Source organism: Mustelus asterias, chromosome 13 (genome assembly GCF_964213995.1).
Source record: "Mustelus asterias chromosome 13, sMusAst1.hap1.1, whole genome shotgun sequence".
NCBI classification, from domain to species: Eukaryota; Metazoa; Chordata; class Chondrichthyes; order Carcharhiniformes; family Triakidae; genus Mustelus; species Mustelus asterias.
This window is the reverse complement of record NC_135813.1, coordinates 21,288,627-21,312,254: the sequence shown is the minus strand read 5'-3', so window position 1 is coordinate 21,312,254 and position 23,628 is coordinate 21,288,627. Positions and strand designations below refer to the sequence as shown.

Sequence of the window (23,628 nt, the reverse complement as noted above, 5' to 3'; positions counted from 1 at the left end):
AGGAGCAAAACTGACCAGTTACTTCATGCAGCACCAGCTTGCTTGGAAGGAATGGAATAGATTTTGAGAAAAACTCAGTGGACTAGTGTTGAGGAGCAGCATGCAGATAGGAAACAGGTGAGATGCAAGCATAGATCCTTGAAGGACACCAGAAATAACTGTGCAGAAATGGGAAAAAATGCCACGGATGGTAAATCTCTAGTTGTGATTAGCTAGGTAAGAATGCAACTAGATGAGCACAGTCCCACCCAGCTGGATGACGGTAGAGAAACACTGGAGGAGGATCAACTATGTCAAAGGCTGCTGACAAGGAGATAAGGACAGAGTGGGTTAGTGCATCTTTGTCACACTCGCATAAGATTTCATTTGTGATTTGGAAAAAAGCTTTGGTACAGTGGCAGGGACAGAAATCTGATTGGAGGGATTCAAACTTGAAGTTCCAGGAAAAATGGGCATGGATTTTGGAGGACTTTGTTCAAGGACTTTGGGGAGGAAAGGGAGGTTGGAGATAGGGTCGACGGCCTTCCAGGATTGGCCTCGAATTTTCAGGAATTGATGGTCAATATCCAGTTCACTGCTGTGTGCAATCCTGAAGAAAAATAATCAGGACATTAAAAAAGATTGCGAGACAGTGATATTTGCCAAAAATATTGTTTTTAAAAAAGTATTCTTGATGTCTGTACTTGATTTTGGGAGAAAGCGTTAGTTAACCTTTTGAAGAGTTACATTTCAGCAGCACTAACAAAAATAAAATATAAATTTTAAATTAAATTACAAATTAAACAATTTATTTTCTTTCCAAAGTTATTCTAATATCATTACTTAAAATTGCAAGAAAAATGACCTAGGTTGAAGCCAAAGGATATCCAATGAAAGTGTGTTAATGTTATGAAAAGAAAGTAATGAAAATTTCTGTGGAAATTCAAAATGTTTTTGTACAATGTAATGAATTGCAGACTTTCTCACAACAAATATATGGGTGAAATACCTGGGGGATATATGACAGTCAAATGGGTGGTGAAAGGACTTTGACTGGGAACTCCGGGTAAACTAGACAATCTGGAGTCCTTCCATAAGAATGACATGACCCAAACATTCTTCCATAAGACCCAGGATACTTCCTAAAGCAAGGTCAGAGCAACTGGGCTTCAAATTAACTCGGGATTTCTACTATTTGATTGGCCCTGACCCTAACACTCACACAAGACAATGACTTAACCATGAGTGACAGCCTTTATCTTCATGTATCAAGGATGGCAGCAAAACTACCCTGATCCTCAAAAGCATGCAACCCTCAGAATATGTTTAATCATATTAACTATTCCAATACATTCCCCTGTAATTGCTGTGCAGGAAAGGCACTGTGATCACAAAATGTACATTTGTATGTTTTTCTCTAAACAAAAAAAAAGGTACTGTACATTTTTGTACAATCACACCCCCTCCCAACAAAATGAAGATCTAGACCATTTTCTTAATGTTATTGCCATCTGATGAACAGAATCTTGCAGCATGCCAGAATGGTTAATATCCACATATGCACAATTTTTTCATCTAAGCATATGTATATACAATATATATCACATATCTGAATATATACACACACAAACATATATATTTATTTATATATAAAACAGATGGATTAGTGCAGTTAAAATTGTTAACATTTTGGAATTTTAAAAAAGGTGATATCTGATCAGGAACAGAATTGAAGACTGCAGGACAAGCATAATTAGGAATCATCAAATGCTGTGTGAAATGCATACTACCCAAAATGCTGAAGACCTGGAAACATTGGTCACAATATGAAATATTAGATTGATTTTCTGAGATTTTGCTCAATTTACCAAGATGTCCTTGGCAGAACCAAGCCTCAGCTTCAATGAATTGAACACATATGCAAAATTTAAAAGGTCTTTAATTGCTCCATATATTGAATAGAAACATGTTACCATTACTTAGAGTAACTACTAAACATGGAAATCCTTCACAGTTACTTTATCATAAAATTGTCACCTAGGTCACAAGGCATTTATGGTTAACTTGCACATTTGGTCCCATCTTCAAAGATCAAATACAGTGAACTGAACTAACAACAGAACTATTGCAGGATTTACTTAACCACACCAGTAAGTTGATTTAACTTTTACGCCATTGCATAATTTATCTTTCAAAGTGTTAATCAAAGCAAGTACCACAATGGTGAAGACAAAGACATGGCAGTTGGGCACAAAGCAAATAATAAAATTAATTTTTGAACAACTTGCATTTATATGACAAATTTAGCGGAGAAAAACATTGGAAAGTATTTTACAGAAGCATAGTCAGACAAAAATAGACACCATGCCAAAGAGAGGGATTAAGTGGGAAGCTCGGTCAAAGGGGTAGGGTTGGAGGAGAGTCTTAAAGGAGGAGAGAAGTTAGCGAAGGAATTCCAATAGGGCCGAGACAGATGTAGTGGCAACAGTTAACAATTTCACTCGAGGGATAGTGCGATGCACAAGAGACAGAGGAACTCAAGAGTTCTGCTAAGTTCAGAGGAGGTGAGAAATAGCAAGGGTGAAAGCATGAAAGATTTAAACACAAGACTGAGAATTTTAAAATGGAGTTGTTGTGGCAATAGCAGCTAATTTAGGTTAGAATTGACAGGAGTGACAGGTGATTGAATGGGTGGCTAGTTGCGGCAAGATAATATACCAGCAACAGACTATTGAATGAGCTGAAGTTTACAGAACATGACAAATGTGATCTAGCAAGACAAGGATTGAAGTACTCATTGGAGATGACAAAGGCATGCATGATGATTCCACCAACACATGGTCAAAGGCAGCTGTAGAGGGAGTGACATCACAGAGATGCATGTAGGCAGTCATTAAGATGGAGAGAATATGGAGTTTGAAACTCAGACAAATAGAATGCTAAGATTGCAAAATCTGGTCCAAGCCGACAGTTTCCCAGTAAGGAATGCACTAATGGCAAGGGTATGATGTTTGCAGCAGGAGGCGGAGATGATGGCTTTAAGTCTTAAAATAAGTGAAGAGAACTGCAGATCATCTGCGGCTCAACGTCAGACAAGTAGGGATCGAGCTGGGAATTTTTGGCATATGTCAGGAAGTGATCAATGTTTTCACAACGTCAGCAAGTACCAGCACATAGACAAGGTGGAGAAGGTGGCCAAGGCTAGACCCTTAAGGATAACTAAAAGGAACAGACAGAGATCAGACAAATGGTCTTCTACAATTGAATAGGCAAGGGTGGAACCAAGCAAGAAAAATGGAGGAGAGATGTTGGTCAACTGTGTCAAAGATTGTAGAGAGGTTGAGGGATAAGGAGAAATGGTGCATCATGATCACAATAACAGAGAACTTGACACTTTTATTTGAGCTATTTAACTGCTGTGACAGCGGCAGAAAACTGAGTGGATATTCAAACATGAAACTGCAGGAAAGATGGTCATAGATTTGAGAGAAGAGGCTAGAGACAGATGTTCTTTCTTTGAGGTGGGAGGTGATGATGGTGGTTTTGAAAAGTAGGGGAATGGCATCTGGGAAGCGAGGAGATCATGGAGAAGATAAGCATGAGGGGAGATAGGAGAGAAACTAGTGAAAGTTGCAGGTGCAGATCTATGAGGAAGGAGGAATGCAGCTGACTGACAATCTTGATATTATTGCTTTATTTGTCAATGAGCTCCCTGCACCTCTCATGGAAGTGAGGGTGGAAGAGGCAGGGGAGAAGGGAACAAAGTAGTTTCTTTTGGGGTTTTACCCATACTTACAGAAATAAAGCAACTCAGTATTTTAATATACAATTCTCTTGGTTGCATGTATGTTATTACAGTCGCTCTCCACCACATACTGCACAATCTTTTACAAGGAAGATTACTTTTCTAAACATTTATATCTTTATTGAACATTAAAGGGCAGAGAGTAGAAAGAACAATAAATACATTCTCCATAATAGCAAAAGCTGCTGTAACTTCAACATTCTCTTAGACATTTACTCACTGTTTAGTGAGTTCATCTGAAGCACTGATGAGGACTCCAAATGCTGCACATCTGTACCTGTGAAGGATTCAGAAAATAGGTCAGAGAACAGCAGGTAAAAAGAAACTGGTAAAGTATGTGCAAGATTATAAAAAGAAAACATTCTCCCAGATGGTGATTTGTCAGAATGAACTTTCAAGTAGCATTTAAACAGTCAATTTACAGAACAAGGTTTGAATGTTGTCAGTTGGAGCTTTTGTAGAGACATTAAACATAAACCACACTTGTGCCTGCAACAATTTAGACTCATCAGATAACAATTCCTACCTACGTAGTTCATGTTCTTCCAAAATGCTAAAACATGCAATTATGTCAATTGTACTGTCATAGTAGATCGTGTTAATACCTCTGTTTCAATTTTACCTTATTTACTCTTGGAATGTACTTGAAATCCAAAGGGCCCTATTTTACCATTTTGATTCTATGTGTTGGGCAGACATGAAACTGGGAGTGTTTCAGATCTGACTTTTAGACACGTTCCGAGGCGCCCCCATACGCACTCTGCCTGCAAAAATATCAGCGAGTCCGAATCGCGCTGCACCAGCCTGTGGGCAGGGCTTAATGCGCCCAAAACCCTGCAGCTCCAATCAACGCCTCCAACTGCACATGCGCAGAAAAAAAAATCACAGAACGCTGCTCCCCTGCCATATCCATCCCGGGCCGGATAATGCCCCCCCCCGACTCCCACAGACATTGCCCCACCCCCACAACATTACTGACCCTCTTATCCCCTTCCCCACACCCCCGCCACCCTGACTGATCACAGGCCCTCCCCCCCCCCCCCCCCCCCCTCACCGATCTCGAGCAGCGTGGCAGCAGACCCCCCTTCCCCCCACTGATCACAAGCAAGGTGGCAGCGGACCACCCTCCTCCCACAATCTCAAGCAGAGCCGTCAGACGCTCGGCACTTACCTCCTCACTAACCCTTATTGATGGAGCGCCCAAATCAGACTTATAGGGAGCATGGCTATTTCGCGTCAATTCCGGATGGGCGAACGCAGTGGTAAAGGGAGAAGTGCTGATAAAATTCGGCACACAGCCCATTAAGTCAACTTAAATGCATGCAAATGCATTTAAATGGCCGTTGTGCTCATTTTGGGTACGTTCCCGATCATGGCCATTTTTGGGCCTTGGTAAAGGGTGAACTGGCGCAGAGGCGGGTGCAGATCGCTCTACTCGCCTCACACCCAACTTTACTTTCACGCCCAAAAACAGGTGCAACGCGATGGTAAAATCGGGCCCCAAGTTATCCTGAAGGCATCATGATTCAATGAGGCAGAACTAGAATCACACAAAGATCTGACCAGGTAGGGATGATAATAAACCAATAGGTTTTGTAGACAATCCAATAGCCTTTAATTATTATTTTCTGATGCTAGCCCACAAATGACCAGATTCATTGAATTAAATTTCACAACTTGAACTCATAACGTCATGGATTGCTAGACCAGTATCAAAATTACTGGAATACCACATCTACGTGCAGTTCAACTGCTAATTATCAGAGTCCAACATCACAATCACTAGTAGACTCCATCCCCACAGTGATTGTTTGGCTTGTGCAACTGCCAATATACACTGGATTCAGTGACATACGCTGGTTCAAAGACGAGCCTAAGTTTTAGGAACCTAATAATCTCCTGCAACGTTTACTAAACTGAGTTCCAGGAATTCTACAGTCAGTCTGTCCTCCCAGCTTGACCAATCAGTTGTTCCACTTTATTGGCTACTGATAGTTTATTGCGAACTAAGAAATCAGCTGATGATTGGATAAGAACAAAGAGAACAAAGAACAAAGAAAAGTACAGCACAGGAACAGGCCCTTTGGCCCTCCAAGCCTGCGCCGATCATGATGCCTGCCTAAACTAAAACCGTATGCACTTATGGAGTCCGTATCCTTCCATTCCCATCCTATTCATGTATTCGTCTAGTTGCCCCTTAAATGCTGCTATCGTACCTGCTCCCACCTCCCCGGGCAGCACGTTCCACACAATCACCATCCTGTGTGTAAAAAACGTGCTCCGCACATTCCCACGCACCTTAAACCTTTGTCCCGTAGTACTTGACTTTTCTACCCTAGGAAAGACCATCTGACTATCCATTCTGTCCATGCCACTCATAATCTTGTAAACCTCTATTAGATCACCTCTCAACCTCCAGCGTTCCAGTGAAAACAAATCAAGTTTATCCAACCTCTTGTCATAGCTGATACCCTCCAGACCAGGCAACATCCTGGTAAACCTCTTCTGTACCCTCGCCAAAGCATCCACATCCTTCTGATAGTGTGGCGACCAGAATTGTATACAATATTCTAAATTAGGCCGAACTAAGGTTCTGTACAGCTGCAGCATGACCTGCCAATTTTCATACTCAATGCCCTGACCAATGAAGGCAAGGATGCCATATGCTTTTTCGACTATCTTATTCATCTGCATTACCACTTTCAGTGAGCGTGGACATGTACGCCCAGATCTCTACCTGTCAATACTCCTAAGGGTTCTACCATTTACCAAATAATTCCTACATGCATTGGACCTTCCAAAATGCATCTCACACTTGTCTGGATTAAACTCCATCTGCCATTTCTCCACCCAAGTCTCCAACCAGTCTATATCTTGCTGTATCTTTGGACAATCCTCTTCACTATCCACAATTCCACCAATTTGTCATCTGCGAACTTACTAATCAGACCAGCTACATTTTCCTCCAAATCATTTATGTATACTACGACCAACAAAGATCCCAGAACTGATCCCTGTGGCACACCGCTGGTCACAGCTTTCCATTCAGAAAAGCACTCCTCCACTGCTATCCTCTTATTCTATGGCGAAGCCAGTTCTGTATCCATCTTGCTAGCTCTCCTCTGATCCCGTGTGACTTCACCTTTTATACCAGTCTACCATGAGGTATCTTGTCAATGTCTTTACTGAAGTCCATGTATACAACATCCACTGCCTTTCCCTCATCTATCATCTTCGTCATTTCCTCAAAAAACTCGATCAAGTTAGTGAAGCACGACCTCCCCTTCACAAAACCATGCTGTCTATCACTAATAAGTCCATTTATTTCCAAATACGAGTAAATCCTGTCCCTAAGAATCTTTTCCAATAATTTCCCTACCACTGACAAAGCTCATCAGCCTATAATTTCCTGGATTAACCCACGTAAAGCTAAATGGCCTACAATTTCCTGGATTAAACCTGCTGCCCTTCTTAAACAATTGAACAACATTGGCTATCCTCCAGTCCTCTGGAACTTCACTTTTAGCCAATAAGGATACAAAGATTTCTGTCAAGTCCCCAGCAATTTCTGCCCTTGCTTCCCTCAGTATTCTGCGTAGATCCCATCAGGCCCTGGGGACTTATCTACCTTAATGCTTTTTAAGACACCCAAAACCTCCTCCTTTTTCATATCGACATGACCCAGAATATCAGCACACCCTAACCTAGGCTCCTCATCCATCAAGTCCCTCTGGTGAATACTGAGGCAAAGTATTCATTTAGTATCTCACCCATTTTCTCTGGTTCCATGCATAGATTCCCTCCATTATCCTTGAGCGGACCAACCCGTTCCTTGACTACCCTCTTGTTCTTTACACACGTATAAAACGCCTTAGGATTTTCTTTAATCCTGTTTGCCAAGGACTTTTCATGACCCATTTTGGCCCTCCTAACTCCTTTCTTACATTCCTTCCTACTTTCTTTATTTTCTTCAAGGGCTTCATCTGTCCCAAGCCTTTTAGACCTTACGAATTCTTCCTTTTACTTTTTGACAAGGCTCATAATAACCCTTGTTATCCAGGGTTCCCGATACTTGCCACACTTATCCTTCATCTTCACAGGTACATGCCCAGTCCTGAATTCCAATCAATTGACATTTGAAAGACTCCCACATGTTGGATGTTGATTTACCCTCAAACAGCCTCCCCCAATCTACATTCTTCAGATCCTGCCTAACGTTGTTGTGGATAGTCTTCCCCCAATTTAACACCTTCGCCCGAGGACCACTCTTGTCCTTACCCACAAGCACCTTAAAACTTACGGAATTATGATCTCTGTTCCCGAAATGCTCTCCTACTGAAACTTCGATCACCTGCCGGGCTCATTCCCCAATACCAGGTCTAATATGGCTCCTTCCTGAGTTGGGCTATTTACATGCTGTTTCAAGAAACCCTCCTGGACGCTCCTTACAAATTCTGCCCCATCCAAGCCCCTATCAGTAAGCGAGTCCCAGTCAACATAGGGAAAGTTAAAAGCACCCAACACAACAACCCTGCTGTTTTTGCATCTTTCCAAAATCTGTCTGCATATCTGCTCCTCCATCTCCCACCGGCTGTTGAGAGACCTGTAATAAACCCCCAACATTGTGACTTCATCCTTGTTATTCCTGAGCTCTACCCATATTGCCTCGCTGCCTGAACTGTCAAGGCGTCCTCCCTCAGTAAAGTGGTGATATTCTCCTTAACCAGTAATGCAACTCCCCTATCCTTTTTACACCTTGCTCTATCCTGCCTGAAGCATCTAAATCCTGGAATGTTTAGCTGACAATCCTGTCCCTCTCTCAATCAAGTCTCTGTAATAGCAACAACATCATAGTTCCAAGTACTAATCCAAGCTCTAAGTTCATCTGTCTTACCAGTTATACTCCTCGCGTTGAAACACATGCACCTCAGCCCACCAGTCCCACTGTGTTCAACAACTCCTCCCTGCCTGCTCTTCCTCTTAATCTTACTGGTCTTAGTCTGTAGTTCTCCCTCAGTTATTTCTTCTGCCTACTGCTCTGGTGCCCACCCCCCCTGCCATACGAGTTTAAACCCTCCCAAATGACTCTAACAAATCTACCTGCCAGGATATTGGTGCCCCTCCAGTTTAGGTGTAACTTGTCCTTCTTGTATAGGTCCCCCCTGTCCGGAAGAGATCCCAATGATCAAGATATCTGGACCCCTCCCTCCTACACCAGCTGTTTAGCCATGTGTTTAGTTGCACTATCTGCCTATTCCTAGCCTCACTAGCATATGGCACATGAAGTAATCCTGGGATTACAACCCTAGAGGTCCACTTTTTTAACTTACTAATCAATTCCCTGAACTCCCCTTGCAGGACCTTGTCACTCTTCTAGCCTGAATATTTCCAGGATAACCTGGAAATACCAGCAAAGTAGGTAAACCTTAATTTAAACATACAGGCAATAGAAAAGCAGGGTCACGAGAGTGAGGAGGGAGCAAGTGAGGGGGGCCTGGCGCACAAGGGTGCAAGGTGGAGTGCGGGCACGCACGCACAATGAGGAAGGTAATTAGAAGACAGTTGTCTGCCTGAATCACTCTCCAGAAGTGTCAAAAGGCTGGAAATCTGGCAACATAAGCATCTTTGGTTTCGTTGCTAACTGGTTCTAAAGAAGAGGTTAATGTTTTGGGGGGATAATGCGACATTGGAACAATAGAGATAGATAGCAGTTACATGTTTAAGTTTTTTAATTGGTAAGTTATGTTAATTCTTTTTGTTACATTGGGTGTACTTAAATAAAATTTATTTTGATAAAAGCTTCCTTGTAGTCAAACACCTTGGCCGGACTTTTCCCCCCAAAATTCTGAGTGTCAAATTCGCGGGAAAACTGGAGTAATTCACACTCTTTTTTTCAGTGGGAGTTCACACTAGAATCTCCCACACTCTCTGCACTGCAGGGGATGGGGCCTATTCCCTCCCAGGAGGCTGAAATCAGCAGGCCTCTGCGCATGCGCAGTGGCCCCGAACTGTCAGCCTCTCAATTGCTGACCAGCCTGGGACCCCTGCAGTGTTGTCCTCCCAACCCCCAGGCTCCCCCCGACCATTCCTGGGCCAGCCTGAACCAAACGGCCCCGATCGCCGGCCTCCCTCCTGTCCCCATCGATCCCCATACAGTGGCAGCAGGACCCTCACTCCCACTGAATGCCCCCTAGGCCCTGCCCCCTTGTCACTGCCCCATGCTCAATGGGCAGTGCCAAGGCGCCCCCTGGGCATGAGCACACTGTCCCCTGGCAGTGCTGGGGGCACAGGCTGGCACTGCCAGAGTGCCCATACCCGGGGGCACCACCTCCCTGCCACCCAATCCCCTTGGGGCCCTGGTTGCTCCCCCCCCTTCACTCCAGCAGTGTCGTCCTGATAGTTCCCCAAAAGTGGGGAACTAGTGTAAAATCTACTTGAGTGAAGCACTCTGGTGGAGCGGGAGAGGCTAGCGGGCCTGGAGAATTCAGTCCCGGGCCCACTAATTACATTTAAATTATATTAAAAAGAGGTGAAAATGGCTTATCTGGTCTTCCCGCCAGTTTCCGGTGCAGATCTGATGTTGCCAGAAATCTGGCGCTAGGAGATGCATTCGCGGCGGGAACGCATGCGCAAATCCCACGCATGCCCAGCCACAAGATTCTCCCACCCCGCTGCGCTAGAAAATTAGTGCGATGGGATGGGAGAATCGCGACCCCCCACCCCCCTTTATCTTCATTCAATTGCAAAAATCAAATGCAACGGTTGGGGTCTAGGTTAACTTCAAAAAATATCTTGAAGTTTGTGATTTGGTCCTTAACAACAGAGATGAGGAGAAATTCACCCAGCAAGTGGTCAGCCTGTGGAATTCACTATCACAGAAAGCAGTCGAGGCTAAAACATTGTATGTTTTCAAGAAGCAGTTACATATAGCATTTGGGTGAAGGGAATCAAAGGATATGGGGGAAGACGGAATCAGGCTATTGAGTTGGATGATCAGCCATGAACTTAATGAATGGTGGAGCAGACTCGAAGGGCCGAATGGCTTCCTCTTGTTCTTATGTTCTATGTTTCTATAATTAGGCACAGTAAGAAGTCTCACAACACCAGGTTAAAGTCCAACAAGTTTATTTGGTAGCTCGAGCTTTTGGAGCACTGCCCCTTCATCTCCACATCATCATCTATAATTAGGGGAAGGATCCAAGGAAATGGGGAGGCATTGAAGGGTTTACAATGGGTCTGACTCAGGAGAGATACGTCTGAGTGTACATACAGAAGGCTGGTTGAAGGGATGAGTGGTCAGGGGTATAAAAGTTTAGGTACAGGCAGAGCCAAACTTTGGAATGCAGCATAGGCATCAGTTGGAAACACACTATTGGCACCACTTGGTAGCATCTGGGGTGTTGGAATCAAGTGGGTCAGATTACCAGAGAAAAGCTAGGCAACTGTGCTACCAAAAAATATTGCAGGGTGGTTTCAGTTCTGAAAGAGAAAAGAGGCAAGATTTTCTCCAGTCTATCAAAAAAACCATACAAGAAAATTTGTTGTTTTAATTTTTACTCAGCTCAAATGAGCAAGTAGTGCACCTTAAAAGAACAATTTGATTAACCTTAAAATATCAATTAATAATAGGGGTGACACGGTGGCGCAGTGGTTAGCACTGCTGCCTCACAGCGCCAGGGACCCAGATTCAATTCCCGGTTTGGGTCACTGTCTGTGTGGAGTTTGCACATTCTCTCCGTGTCTGCGTCGGTTTCCTCCGGGTGCTCTGGTTTCCTCCCACAGTCCAAAGATGTACGGGTTAGGTTGATTGGCCCTAAATTGCCCCATAGTGTCAGGAGGACTAGCTTGGGTAAATGCATGGGGTTATGGGAATAGGGCCTGGGTGAGATTGTGGCCGGTGCAGACTCGATGGGCCGAATGGCCTCCTTCTGCACTGTAGGATTCTATGATTTATTTCTATGAAAAAGATAGACTGTTTTAGAGTTAATCAATTGGAATAGGCAAAGTGAAGTAGCTTGTGGGGTGAAAGGGAACTGAGAATTGGTCTAAGCAATTTCAGTACAGTATAACAATCATGACAGCACCCCAAAAAGCAATTCATTAGCTATGAAGCACTTTATGTTGTTCTTAGCATGTGATTAGGCACTATATAAAAAATGAAGTTCTTTTCTATTATTCTATTAAATCATTTTACAGAATCACCACATTAAACAACATGAACATAAATTAATTTTGAATGAATAAATTGCTGAGGGAAAACTCAGAAACATAAGACTAATATTTTGTTTTGTTAAAAAGAATGCTGTCAAGTTGTAACAAAGAGTTTGTACCACCAAGAACTCATGGGCCCAAATTTTCCAATCAGACTCAGAACCACTGCATCCAACTCTGGACAGAAAACTAAACATTTAGCTACATATATTGAAAAGGCACCAACTTCTGGTGCAGGATCCTGCAGTGTTCCCGCAACAGGAATCCTCACAGAAAGCAGCAAAGAGATTCTGCGCAGAAACCGCGTCCTTTTTAACAACACTGGCTGCCGAATTCAGTTAAATATTTAAAGGTCCTCAATATTTTGGCAAAAGTACTGAAGACTTGTGCTCCAGAACTTGGATGGCATGGTGGCACAGTGGTCAGCACTGCTGTCTCACAGCACCAGGGACCTGGGTTCGATTCCTGGCTTAGGTCACTGTCTGTGCAGAGTCTGCATGTTCACCCCGTGTCTGTGTGGGTTTCCTCTGGGTGCTCCGGTTTCCTCCCACAGCCCAAAGATGTGCAGGTTAGGTGGATTGGCCATGGTAAATTCTCACTCAGTGTAACTGAACAGGCGCCGAGTGTCGCGACTAGAGGATTTTCACAGTAACTTCATTGCAGTGTAAATGTTTTGTGACTAATAAACAAACATTAAACTTTATTTTTGCCATGCCCCGACCCAAGCTATTCCAGTACAGCGACAACACTGGCATCTCGAGAATGAGGAAAATTGGCCGGGTACATCCTGTACACAAAAAACTGGACAAATCCAACCCACCAATTACCGCCCATCAGTCTACTCTCGATCAGTAAAAGTGATGAAGGAGGTCATCAACACCGCAAGTAAGTGGCACTTGAGCAATAACCTGCTCACTGATGCTCTTCCAGGGTCAATTGGCTACTTAGTTCAAACCTGGACAAAAGCTGAATTCCAGAGGTGACATGAGAGTTACTGCCCTTGACATCAAGACAGCACTTGACCAAGTGTGTCATAAAGGTGCCCAAACAAAACTTGAATCAATGGCAATGAAGGGGAAAAGTCTCTGCTAGTTGGAGTTATACTTGGCACAAAGTACTTGGCACTCCAGTTGTGGCAACTGGAGGTCAATCATCTTTGTTCCAGGACATCACTGCAGGAGTTCCGCAGGGTAGTATCCTGGCCAAACCATCTTCAACTGCTTCATCAATGACCTTCCTTCCATCGCAAGGTCAGAAATGGGGTTGTTCACTAATGACTGCAAAGTTCAGCACCATTCGCAACTCCTCAGATACTGAAGCAGTCCATATCGAAATGCAGCAAGACCAGGACAACATCCAGGCTTCAGCTGACAAATGGCAAGAAACATTCACAGCACACAAGTACCAGGCAATAACCATCTCCAATGAGAGAGAATCTATCCATCGCCACTTGACAATTAACAGCATTACCATTGCTGAATGCCCTATCATTACCATTTACCACTCATAAACTGAACCGGAATGGCCATAAAAAACAGAGCCAAAAAGAGGTTCTGCAACGAGTAACTCACTTCCTGAACCCCCAAAGCATGTCCACCACCTGCAAGGCACAAGTCAAGAGTTTGATGGAGAAAGTGCAGCCCCAACAATACTCAAGAAGCACAAGACCATCTAGGACAAAGTAGCCTGTTCAATTGACACTCCTTCCACAAAAACATTCACTCCCCACCCCTGATGCACAGTGGCAGCAGGGCATACCATCGGTGCACTGCAGGAGCTCACCAAGGTTCCTTAGGCAGCACCTTCCAAACTCTCAACCACTACCATCTAGAAGGACAAGGGCAGCACTCATCTGGGAATGTCACCACCTGGAGGTTCCCCTCCAAATCACTCACCATCCTAACTTCGAAACAAACCATCGTTCCTTCACTGCCACTGGGTCAAAATTCTGGAACTCTCTCCCCAAGAGGATGGGCGTACCTACACCACAGGGACTGCAGTGGTTCAATTATACAGCTCGCCACTACCTACTCGAGGACATATGGTCATAGACAATAAATGCTGGCCTAGCCTGTGACACCAATATCCCGCAAAATAAATTTTTAAAATGCTTCTCAGTGTGTGGGTGGGTGAACAAATCGGTAGCTGACTGAGGTAATTGGGTTAATAGGGAGAGTGGCAGCAGGGGAGAGTAGGGAGGGAGGGTGAGTAGGTTGGGAGGGGCAGTCAGATCAGAGGTTAATCAGGTCATTAGTGGGGGGAGAGGTAAGAGTTAGATTGTAGGCTGGTCAGGTCAAGGGGTCGATGACGTCAGTTGCATCAGACTAAGAGTTTCTTGTCCGACATTTCCTGGGCAAGTCAGAACTGACTAACAAGTCAAACACTTTTTTGGTGGGTCCTGGGGAGCAGCAGAATTAGCTATTGGAAGTTCAAACTTCCCAGAAAGTTACCATGGAGTCATTACATTGGCACTTCTGCAGGATCCCGAAGCGCATTTTCTATCAGGGGGCAGGGCTAAATAACCTCCAGTCTCTGATAATCTGGAGACTGGCAAATCTGAACCATAATTGCACCCTAATTACGCAGTCATAGAATCATAAAAACTCTAGTGCAGTAAGAGGCCATTTGGCCCATCGAGTCTGCACTGACCACAATCCCACCCAGGCCCTACCCCCATATCCCTACATATTTACCCGCTAATCCTTCCAACCTACGCATCTCAGGACACTAAAGGGGCAATTTTAGCATGGCCAATCAACCTAACCCGCACATCTTTGGATTGTGGGAGGAAACCGGAGCATCCGGAGGAAACCCACGCAGACACGAGGAGAATGTGCAAACTCCACACAGACAGTGACCCAAGCCGGGAATCGAACCCAGGTCCCTGGAGCTGTGAAGCAGCAGTGCTAACCACTGTGCTACCGTGCCGTCAATAAAGCTTCAATTATCCTAATAACATTAAAACAATTTTTGCACAATAAATAACACTCCAATTTATCACAGTCTATCATGCATGGTTTCTTTGCTCATTAATAGGGGAAAAAATGAAACACCCACTCTGATACATCAGTGCTGTCATGTTTGGCATAATTCAGTAGAGGTGGAAGCCGTGGAGGGATTGTCTACGGAGTCTGTGGGTGGAAGTTCGGAGCGGGAAGAGGTCGATAACTTTGCTGAGTGTTTTCTACAGGCCGCCCAATAGTAACAGGGATGTTGAGGAGCAGATAGGGAAACAGATCCTGGAGAGATGTAGGAATAACAGGGTTGTCATGATGGGAGACTTTAATTTCCCAAACATCGATTGGAATATCCCTAGGGTAAGGGGTTTGGATAGGGAGGAGTTTGTTAGGTGTGTTCAGGAGGATTTCCTGACACAGCATGTGGATAAGTCTACAAGAGGAGAGGCTGTACTCGATCTGGTACTGGCTAATGAGCCTGGACAGGTGTCGGATCTCTCAGTGGGGGAGCATCTTGGGGATAGTAATCATAACTCTATCTCCTTTACGCTAGCATTGGAAAGAGATAGGATCAGGCAAGCTAGGAAAGTGTTTATCGGGAGTAAGGGGAAATATGAAGCCATCAGGCAGGAGATTAGAGGCGTAAATTGGAAGGAGGTATTCTCGAGGAAAAGTACCGAAGTAAGGTGGCAGATTTTCAAGGAATGTTTGTCTGGAGTTCTGCATGACAACGTTTCGATGAGACAGGGAGGTGTTGGTAGGTTACGGGAACCGTGGTGCACGAAAGCTGCGCTGAACCTAGTCAAAAAGAAAAGGAAAGCGTACAAAAGGTTCAGAGAGCTAGGTGATGATAGGGATCTAGATGAGTATATGGCTTGTAGGAAGGGACTTAAGAAAGAAATTAGGAGAGCCAGAAGGGGTCACGAGAAGGCCTTGGCAGGTAAGATTAAGGAGAACCCTAAGGCGTTCTATAAATATGTGAAGTGTAAAAGGATGAGATGTGAAGGAATAGGACCTATAAAAGGTGAAGGTGAGAAAGTCTGTACAGAACCGGAAGAAATAGCAGAGGTGCTTAATGAATATTTTACCTCGGTATTCACGGTGGAAAAAGACCTGGATGGTTGTACTACAGGATTGAGGCGGACTGAAAAGATTGAGTATGTGTATATTAAGAAAGAGGATGTGTTGCAAACTTTGAATAGCATCAAGATAGATAAGTCGCCGGGACTGGATGGGATGTACCCCAGGTTACTGTGGGAGGTGAGGGAAGAGATTGCAGGGCCTCTGGCGATGATCTTTGCGTCGTCAATGGAGACTGGAGAGGTTCCGGAGGATTGGAGGATTGCGGATGCGGTTCCTGTATTCAAGAAAGGGAATAGGGATAGCCAAGGAAATTACCGACCGGTGAGTCTAACCTCAGTGGTTGGTAAGTTGATGGAGAAGATCCTGAGGGACAGGATTTATGAACATTTAGAGGAGTTTAGTATGCTCAAAAGTAGTCAGCACGGCTTTGTCAAAGGCAAATCGTGCCTTACGAGCCTGGTGGAGTTCTTTGAAAATGTGACTAAACACATTGACAAAAGGAAAAGCGGTAGATGTGGTTTACATGGACTTCAGCAAGGCGTTCGATAAGGTCCCCCATGCAAGACTTCTCGAGAAAGTGAGAGGGCATGGGATCCAAGGGGCTGTTGCCTTGTGGATTCAGAACTGGCTTGCCTGCAGAAGACAGAGTGGTTGTAGATGGGTCTTTTTCTGAATGGAGGTCGGTCACCAGTGGAGTGCCCCAGGGATCTGTCCTGGGACCCTTGCTGTTTGTCATTTTCATAAATGACCTGGATGAGGAAGTGGAGGGATGGGTTGGTAAGTTCGCCGACGACACGAAGGTTGGTGGTGTTGTGGATAGGTTGGAGGGATGTCAGAAGCTGCAGCGTGACATAGATAGGATGCAAGACTGGGCGGAGAAGTGGTAGATGGACTTCAACCCGGATAAATGTGTAGTGCTCCATTTTGGCAGGTCAAATGGGATGAAGGAGTATAATATCAAGGGTAAGACTCTTAGCAGTGTAGAAGATCAGAAGGATCTTGGGGTCCGGGTCCATAGGACTCTTAAATCGGCCTCGCAGGTAGAGGAGGTGGTTAAGAAGGCGTATGCTGGCCTTCATCAATCGAGGGATTGAGTTTAGGAGTCGGGAGATAATGATGCAGCTATATAAGACCCTCGTCAGACCCCACTTGGAGTACTGTGCTCAGTTCTGGTCGCCTCATTACAGGAGGGCTGTGGAAATGATTGAAATGGTGCAGAGAAGATTTACAAGGATGTTGCCTGGATTGGTTGGCATGCCTTATGAGGATAGGCTGAGGGAGCTCGGACTTTTCTCCTTGGAGAGACGAAGAATGGAAGGTGATAGAGGTGTACAAGATGTTGAGAGGTATAGATCGGGTGGATTCTCGGAGGCTTTTTCCCAGGGCTGAAATGGCTGCTACGAGAGGACACAGGTTTAAGGTGCTGGGGAGTAGGTACAAAGGAGATGTCAGGGGTGTTTTTCACTCAGAGGGTGGTGGGTGAGTGGAATCGGCTGCCGTCAGTGGTGGTGGAGGCAAACTCGATAGGGTCTTTTAAGAGACTTCTGGATGAGTCCTATATATAAGCCTAGGTAGGTAGGGACATGACCGGCGCAACTTGTGGGCCGAAGGGCCTGTTTGTGCTATATTTTTTCTATGTTCTATTATAGAAAAAATTTAGTTTACAATCAAATACAGAAATTTGATGTCCAATTAGTCATCCTCTAAATAACAGTTTCAAGGTTTCAAAAGTACAAGTTTCACAATATTCCCTTTATCTGTTCCAAAAACTCATTATACCTAATAATATACTGGCCTGAATGAAGTGTTAAATATGGAATCAGCAGATGGTCATTCACACAATGCTTGCTGCGACATTCCCAGCAGCTGTCCAGTGAGAATGCCAGATGGTTTTAGACACATCTCTGTTAATACTGGACAAGATGAAGAAGCTAGTCATCTCAGAGACCTAATTACATCAAAATTATAATTAACATCTGGAGCAGTTTGTCAAATATCCCAACACTCAGTGCAACCTTTTGCAATGGAAACATCTACAATAAATCATAAACTCAGCCAACACTATTAACTCTGGAATTAGATAATAGACCCTTTTGTTAGAAATTGGTTTGATTAGTTAATTGTCTAAACCAAAAATGTTTAATATATTTATTTTATTACAGCTTTGTTGTGGTATCTCCAATTTGAACCAGGTACAGCTGTTGGGAATTAATTCATTATCTATAATTGAGTTTCCAATGGAGATTGAAGGGCTGAATAAGTGATGATGCAATCACATTTTTATCCATGAAAAATCAAAGGCTGTTGTCCATCCATGATGTCCGATACAGGCAGTCCTCGATTTTACATGTTCAAGTTACACCAAACGGCACTTACGATGCTTGTAAATTGACACCATTTTGAATCTGCAACATTGGTTCCAACTTTAAAACTCCATGCCAGCCCATCTTTTATATTTTTGATTATACGTACACACTATTGCTAATACTCAAATGCAGCCTTGCCGGAAAGAGTCAAATAATCCAACATCCAGAAGTACAGTATCGTGTCGCTGACCCCAAATAAGCCTGAGTATGTTGTGAAACCTCCCAGATGGTTCTAACTCTGGGCCGCAAGGTCCAGACATGCAGTCATGGGCTGGATACAGAGCTCGGCCGGCTACGGAGAACCATTGCTGTGGCCAGCCAGCAGCCCAGAAAGCAGAAAGCAGTTTCTGGTGAATAATACTTGGTCTGCCGCATCTTGAGCTATGCTGCACTGAAGTGTGCTAGCCAAGTTCAAGCCAAAGTCAAGTCGGTCGCACCTCGAGGAGGCTTCTGGCAGAGGTCTGAATGCATCAGGATGAACATTTAAAGCCTGGATGAAATTAGGTAATGATTGCCTTGCTGACAGAAGTAATCCCCCATTTTTAACATTGTTCTTATGAGTAAATCAGTTCTGACTTGCAGCTTTCAACTTGGTTTCCAGAAACCAATTATGTCATAAGTCCAGGGACTGCCTGTATTCTTCCAGCATTTGCTGGAAATCCACATATACTTAATAGCCAGCATTTAATGAATGGCTTACAAGGCCATTTCACAGGGTATTTTAAGAGTCAACCACATCGTGGACCGAGAGTTGCATTAAGCCAGACAAGGATGACAAATTTCCTTCCCTAAAATGGACATTAGTGAACCAGATGGGTTTTTACAACAATTGACAATGGTTTCATGGTCACCATTGGACTGTTAATTTCAGATTTTTACTGAATTCAAATTTCATCATCTGTCATGGTGGGAATCAAACCCAGGTTCCCAGAGTATTATCCTTAGTCTCTGCATTACTTGTTGAGTGACAATACCACTACACTTAAGTTGATAAGAAGAATACACAAGACACTATCCTATCTATGCAAATGTTTAGGAAGGGTCGGGAAATAACCCTCAGCATGATTATACTGAGTCTCTGGTTTACTAGTCCAATAACAATACCACTATGCCACCAACAAATGCTATGGAATGTGAGCTTCACTGGGCAATGCCAGCATCTGGTGCTCATCCCTAATCACCCTTAAGAGGGTGATGGTTAGCCACCTTCTTGAATTGCTGCATTCCATCTGATGTCAGTCCACCTATAATGCTGTTAGAAAGCAACTACCATGATTTTGACTCAGCCACAGGGAAGGAACCGCAATATAGTTTAGTCAGAATGGTGTGTAGTTTGGAAGGGAACTTGCCAGTGGTAGTAACAAGAAAATTACAGCACAGGAACATGCCTTTCAGCCCTCCAAGCCTGCAGTGACCATGCTGCCCGACTTAACTAAAACCCCCTACCCTTCCGGGCACCATATCCCTCTATTCCCATCCTATTCATGCATTTGTCAAGACGCTCCTTTAAACCCACTACCGTATCCACTTCCACTACCGACCTGGCAGCGAATTCCAGGCACCCAACACTGTGTAAACAATCTGCCTCGTACATCTCCTTCAAACCCTCATATCTTAAACCTGTGCCCCCTAGTAATTGACTCTTCCACCCTGGGAAAAAGCTTCTGACTATCCACTCTGTCGATGCTTCTCATAATCTTGTAGACTTCTATCAGGTCGCCCCTCAACCTCCGTCGTTCCAGTGAGAACAAACCAAGTTTTCCTGACTTCTCCTCATAGCTAATGCCCTCCATACCAGGCAACATCCTGGTAAATCTTTTCTGTACCCTCTCCAAAGCCTCCACATCTTTCTGGTAGTGTGGCAACCAGAATTGAACACTATATTCCAATTGTGGCCTAACTAAGTTTCTATAAAGCTGCAACACGACTTGCCAATTTTTAAACTCAATGCCCCAGCCGTTGGAGGCAAGCATGCTATATGCCTTCTTGACTACCTTCTCCACCTGCGTTGCCACTTTCAGTGACCTGTGTACCTGTACACCCAGATCCCTTTGCCTACTCTTAAGGGTTCTGCCATTTACTGTATATTTCCTATCTGTATCAGACCTTCCAAAATGCATTACCTCACATTTTACGGATTGAACTCCATCTGCCATTTCTCCGCCCGTCGCCAACCGATCTATATCCTGCTGTATCCTCTGATAGTCCTCATTGCTATCCGCAAATCCACCAACCTTTGTGTCGTCTGTAAACTTACTAATCAATCCAGTTACATTTTCCTCCAAATCATTTATATATATTACAAACAACAACGGTCCCAGCACTGATCCCTGAGGAACGCCACTTGTCACAGCCCTCCATTCAGAAACGCACCCTTCCACTGCTACCCTCTGTCTTCTTTGACCGAGCCAGTTTTGTATGCACCTTGCCAGCGCACCTCTGATCCCATGCGACTTCACCTTTTGCATCAGTCTGCCATGAGGGACCTTGTCAAAGGCCTTACTGAAGTCCATATAGACAATGTCCACTGCCCTACCCTCAATCATCTTCGTCACTCCCTCGAAAAACTCAATCAAGTTAGTGAGACACGACCTCCCCTTCACAAAACCATGTTGCCTCTCACTAATACGTCCACTTATTTCCATATGGGAATAAATCCTGTGTCTCGAAGAATCCTCTCCAATAATTTCCCGACCACTGATGTAAGGCTCACTGGCCTGTAATTACCTGGATTATTCTTGCTACCCTTCTTAAACAAAGGAACAACATTGGCTATTCTCCAATCCTCTGGGCCCACTCACCTGAAGAAGGGGCTTGGGGCTCCGAAAGCTTGTGTGGCTTTTGCTACCAAATAAACCTGTTGGACTTTAACCTGGTGTTATTAAACTTATTACTGTGTGTACCTCCCCTGTAGCCAGTGAGGATACAAAGATTTCTCTCAAGGCCCCAGCAATTTCCTCCCTTGCCTCTCTTAGTATTCTGGGGTATATCCCATCAGGCCCTGGGGACTTGTCTACCTTAATGTTTCTCAAGAACCCCAATACGTCCTCCTTTTTGATCTCAACATGACTTAAACTATCTACACACCCTTTCCCAGATTCATCATCCATATCTACACACCCTTTCCCAGATTCATCATCCACATAGTGTCCCCCATATGTCTCCTAACCTTGTCCTTCTCGGTAATAAAGCTCACAGGTTTGGAAGATGCTGTCAAAACAGCATTGGTGAGTTCCCCTTGTATACTCTTTTTGTGGAGACCAGTTAAATAAATGATCAAAATAACCAAGAGGGCAGTGAATTTTTAAAAATATTCTTTCATGGGATGTGTGCATCACTGGCTAGGCCAATGTTTACTGCCCATCCCTAACTGCCCTGGAGAAGTTGCCACCTTGAACCGTTGTAGTTCTATGGTGCAAATCCAAACTCACAGATGCATCCTAAAAAGTTTTGTTAGCAAATTATTATTCCAGACCATCAATGAAATTGAACTTATAGCATACTTAAATAACAACATTTTCTTTGGCACAGGTTCTTCACAATTCGGCATTAAAATTAAAATTGCATATTATTAAAAGAATATGCCTGCATCCATTAGCTGTAGGTTAATGCTGATTCAATGATCCATAATTAAAGTAATTTAGAACCGAGTGAATTGTTGCTTTCAAGACCAAAACCAAAAAAGGTTCAAGTATTTGTAGGAGACAAACTGAAGTTGCAAACCATATGAAGGAAGCCACCAATCCCACCATTGGGAACAATCCTCAACAAGAACAAGGGTGGCACATTGGTTAGTACTGCTGTCTCACAGCACCAGGGACCCGGGTTCAATTCCAGCCTCGGGTGACTGTGTGAGATGTGCACATTTTCCCCCGTGTCTGCGTGGGTTTCCTCCAGGTGCTCCGGTTTCCTCCCACAGTCCAAAGATGTGCAGGTCAGATTGATTGGCCATGTTAAATTTCCCTTAGTGTCAGGAGGGCTAACAGGGCAAATATGTGGTGTTACAGGGATAGGGCTTGTGTGTGATTGTTGTCGGTGTAGGTTCAATGAGCCAAACGGCCTCCTTCTGCACTGTAGGGATTCTATGATAAAGAATCACTTCTCCCAAACTCCACACACCCCCTTCTTTTTTGAATAAATCGAAGAAAAAGAAAACACATAGGTAAGCATGAGTGAAGAGGAAATGGTGCATAACAGCAGGAAATGAGAGTTGGAAAGACAAATGCCACTTGAGCACAACAAGGGACAGGTAAGAAAGAAATTGCATCATCTCATTTATCATAAGCATACCATGAGTTCTAACAGCACATTTCTATATATTAATTTGATTATAAACATGGCTCTAATAAACATATTTCCTGTCCAAACTTCAGATGTCACATGTGGCAAGTAAATTTCTTCCAATTGTTTACTAAATGTTCAGAAAAAAGCAAATTAGAATTGCATATCTAAAACTAAATAAAATATATATTTTTAATATCTGATCATTTAAATATTTTTTTTTTAAAAACTACCACAACTAAGACCAGTAATGAAATCTGAAATAAAATAATTAAATGCCAGAAATACTCAATAGGTCTGACAGCAGTCATGAACAGTTTTGAAGAGTCATATTCGACACAAAATGTTAACTATTTCTCTCCGCCCATAGGTGCTAGAAGGTGTTGAGTGCCTGTACTTTACCTTGCTTGCAAAATTGAAAGCAATGATTGTTCACAAGATTTTTTTTTCAGATCCAGCAGGCTCAACAGCAAATGTAGAAGTTTTCCACCATTTGCAGAAGTGCCAGAGTAAGTGGTTTCGCCAGAGCAAAAAAGGGAATGGCTTCTATAGCAGAGGGTGCCGAAACCACTGCTTTCTGAGACTTTTAAAACAAAGACTAGTCCAAAATAGGGACCATAATGTGCCTTATATATATACCAAAGGTATCACGATGTGCCTCCTACATATATTCTACTAAGGTATAGTCTATTAAACACAATATAATCAATAGTAGTGCATTTTAAACACATATTGTAACTTTAAAATGTAGTTTTGAATGTCTTGTAAGCTTTGGCCAAGGGTGGCCTGTCCTAAAAGCCTAATGGGAAAAAAGCAGAACAAGACAGGCCACATTCTCTGGAACAACGAAGTATAGAACTTAATCAGTGAAAGGCTTTGGAAGACCTTGCAGCTGTAAGGTACTAAGATTATGGAATGAATAGAAGGATTCAATTGCTAATTAATA

The 23,628-nt window shown here is 43.6% G+C and overlaps 1 protein-coding gene across 1 annotated transcript in view; it reads right to left on the bottom strand.

Annotated features, from left to right (window-relative positions):
* The window catches only part of LOC144503088 (nuclear receptor subfamily 6 group A member 1), a 387,078-nt gene that overhangs the window by 303,034 nt on the left and 60,416 nt on the right, over positions 1-23,628 (bottom strand). The window contains exon 3 of the mRNA XM_078227588.1: positions 4,005-4,061. Within this exon, the coding sequence (XP_078083714.1) occupies positions 4,005-4,061 (57 nt within the window). The remainder of the gene's footprint in view (positions 1-4,004; positions 4,062-23,628) is intronic.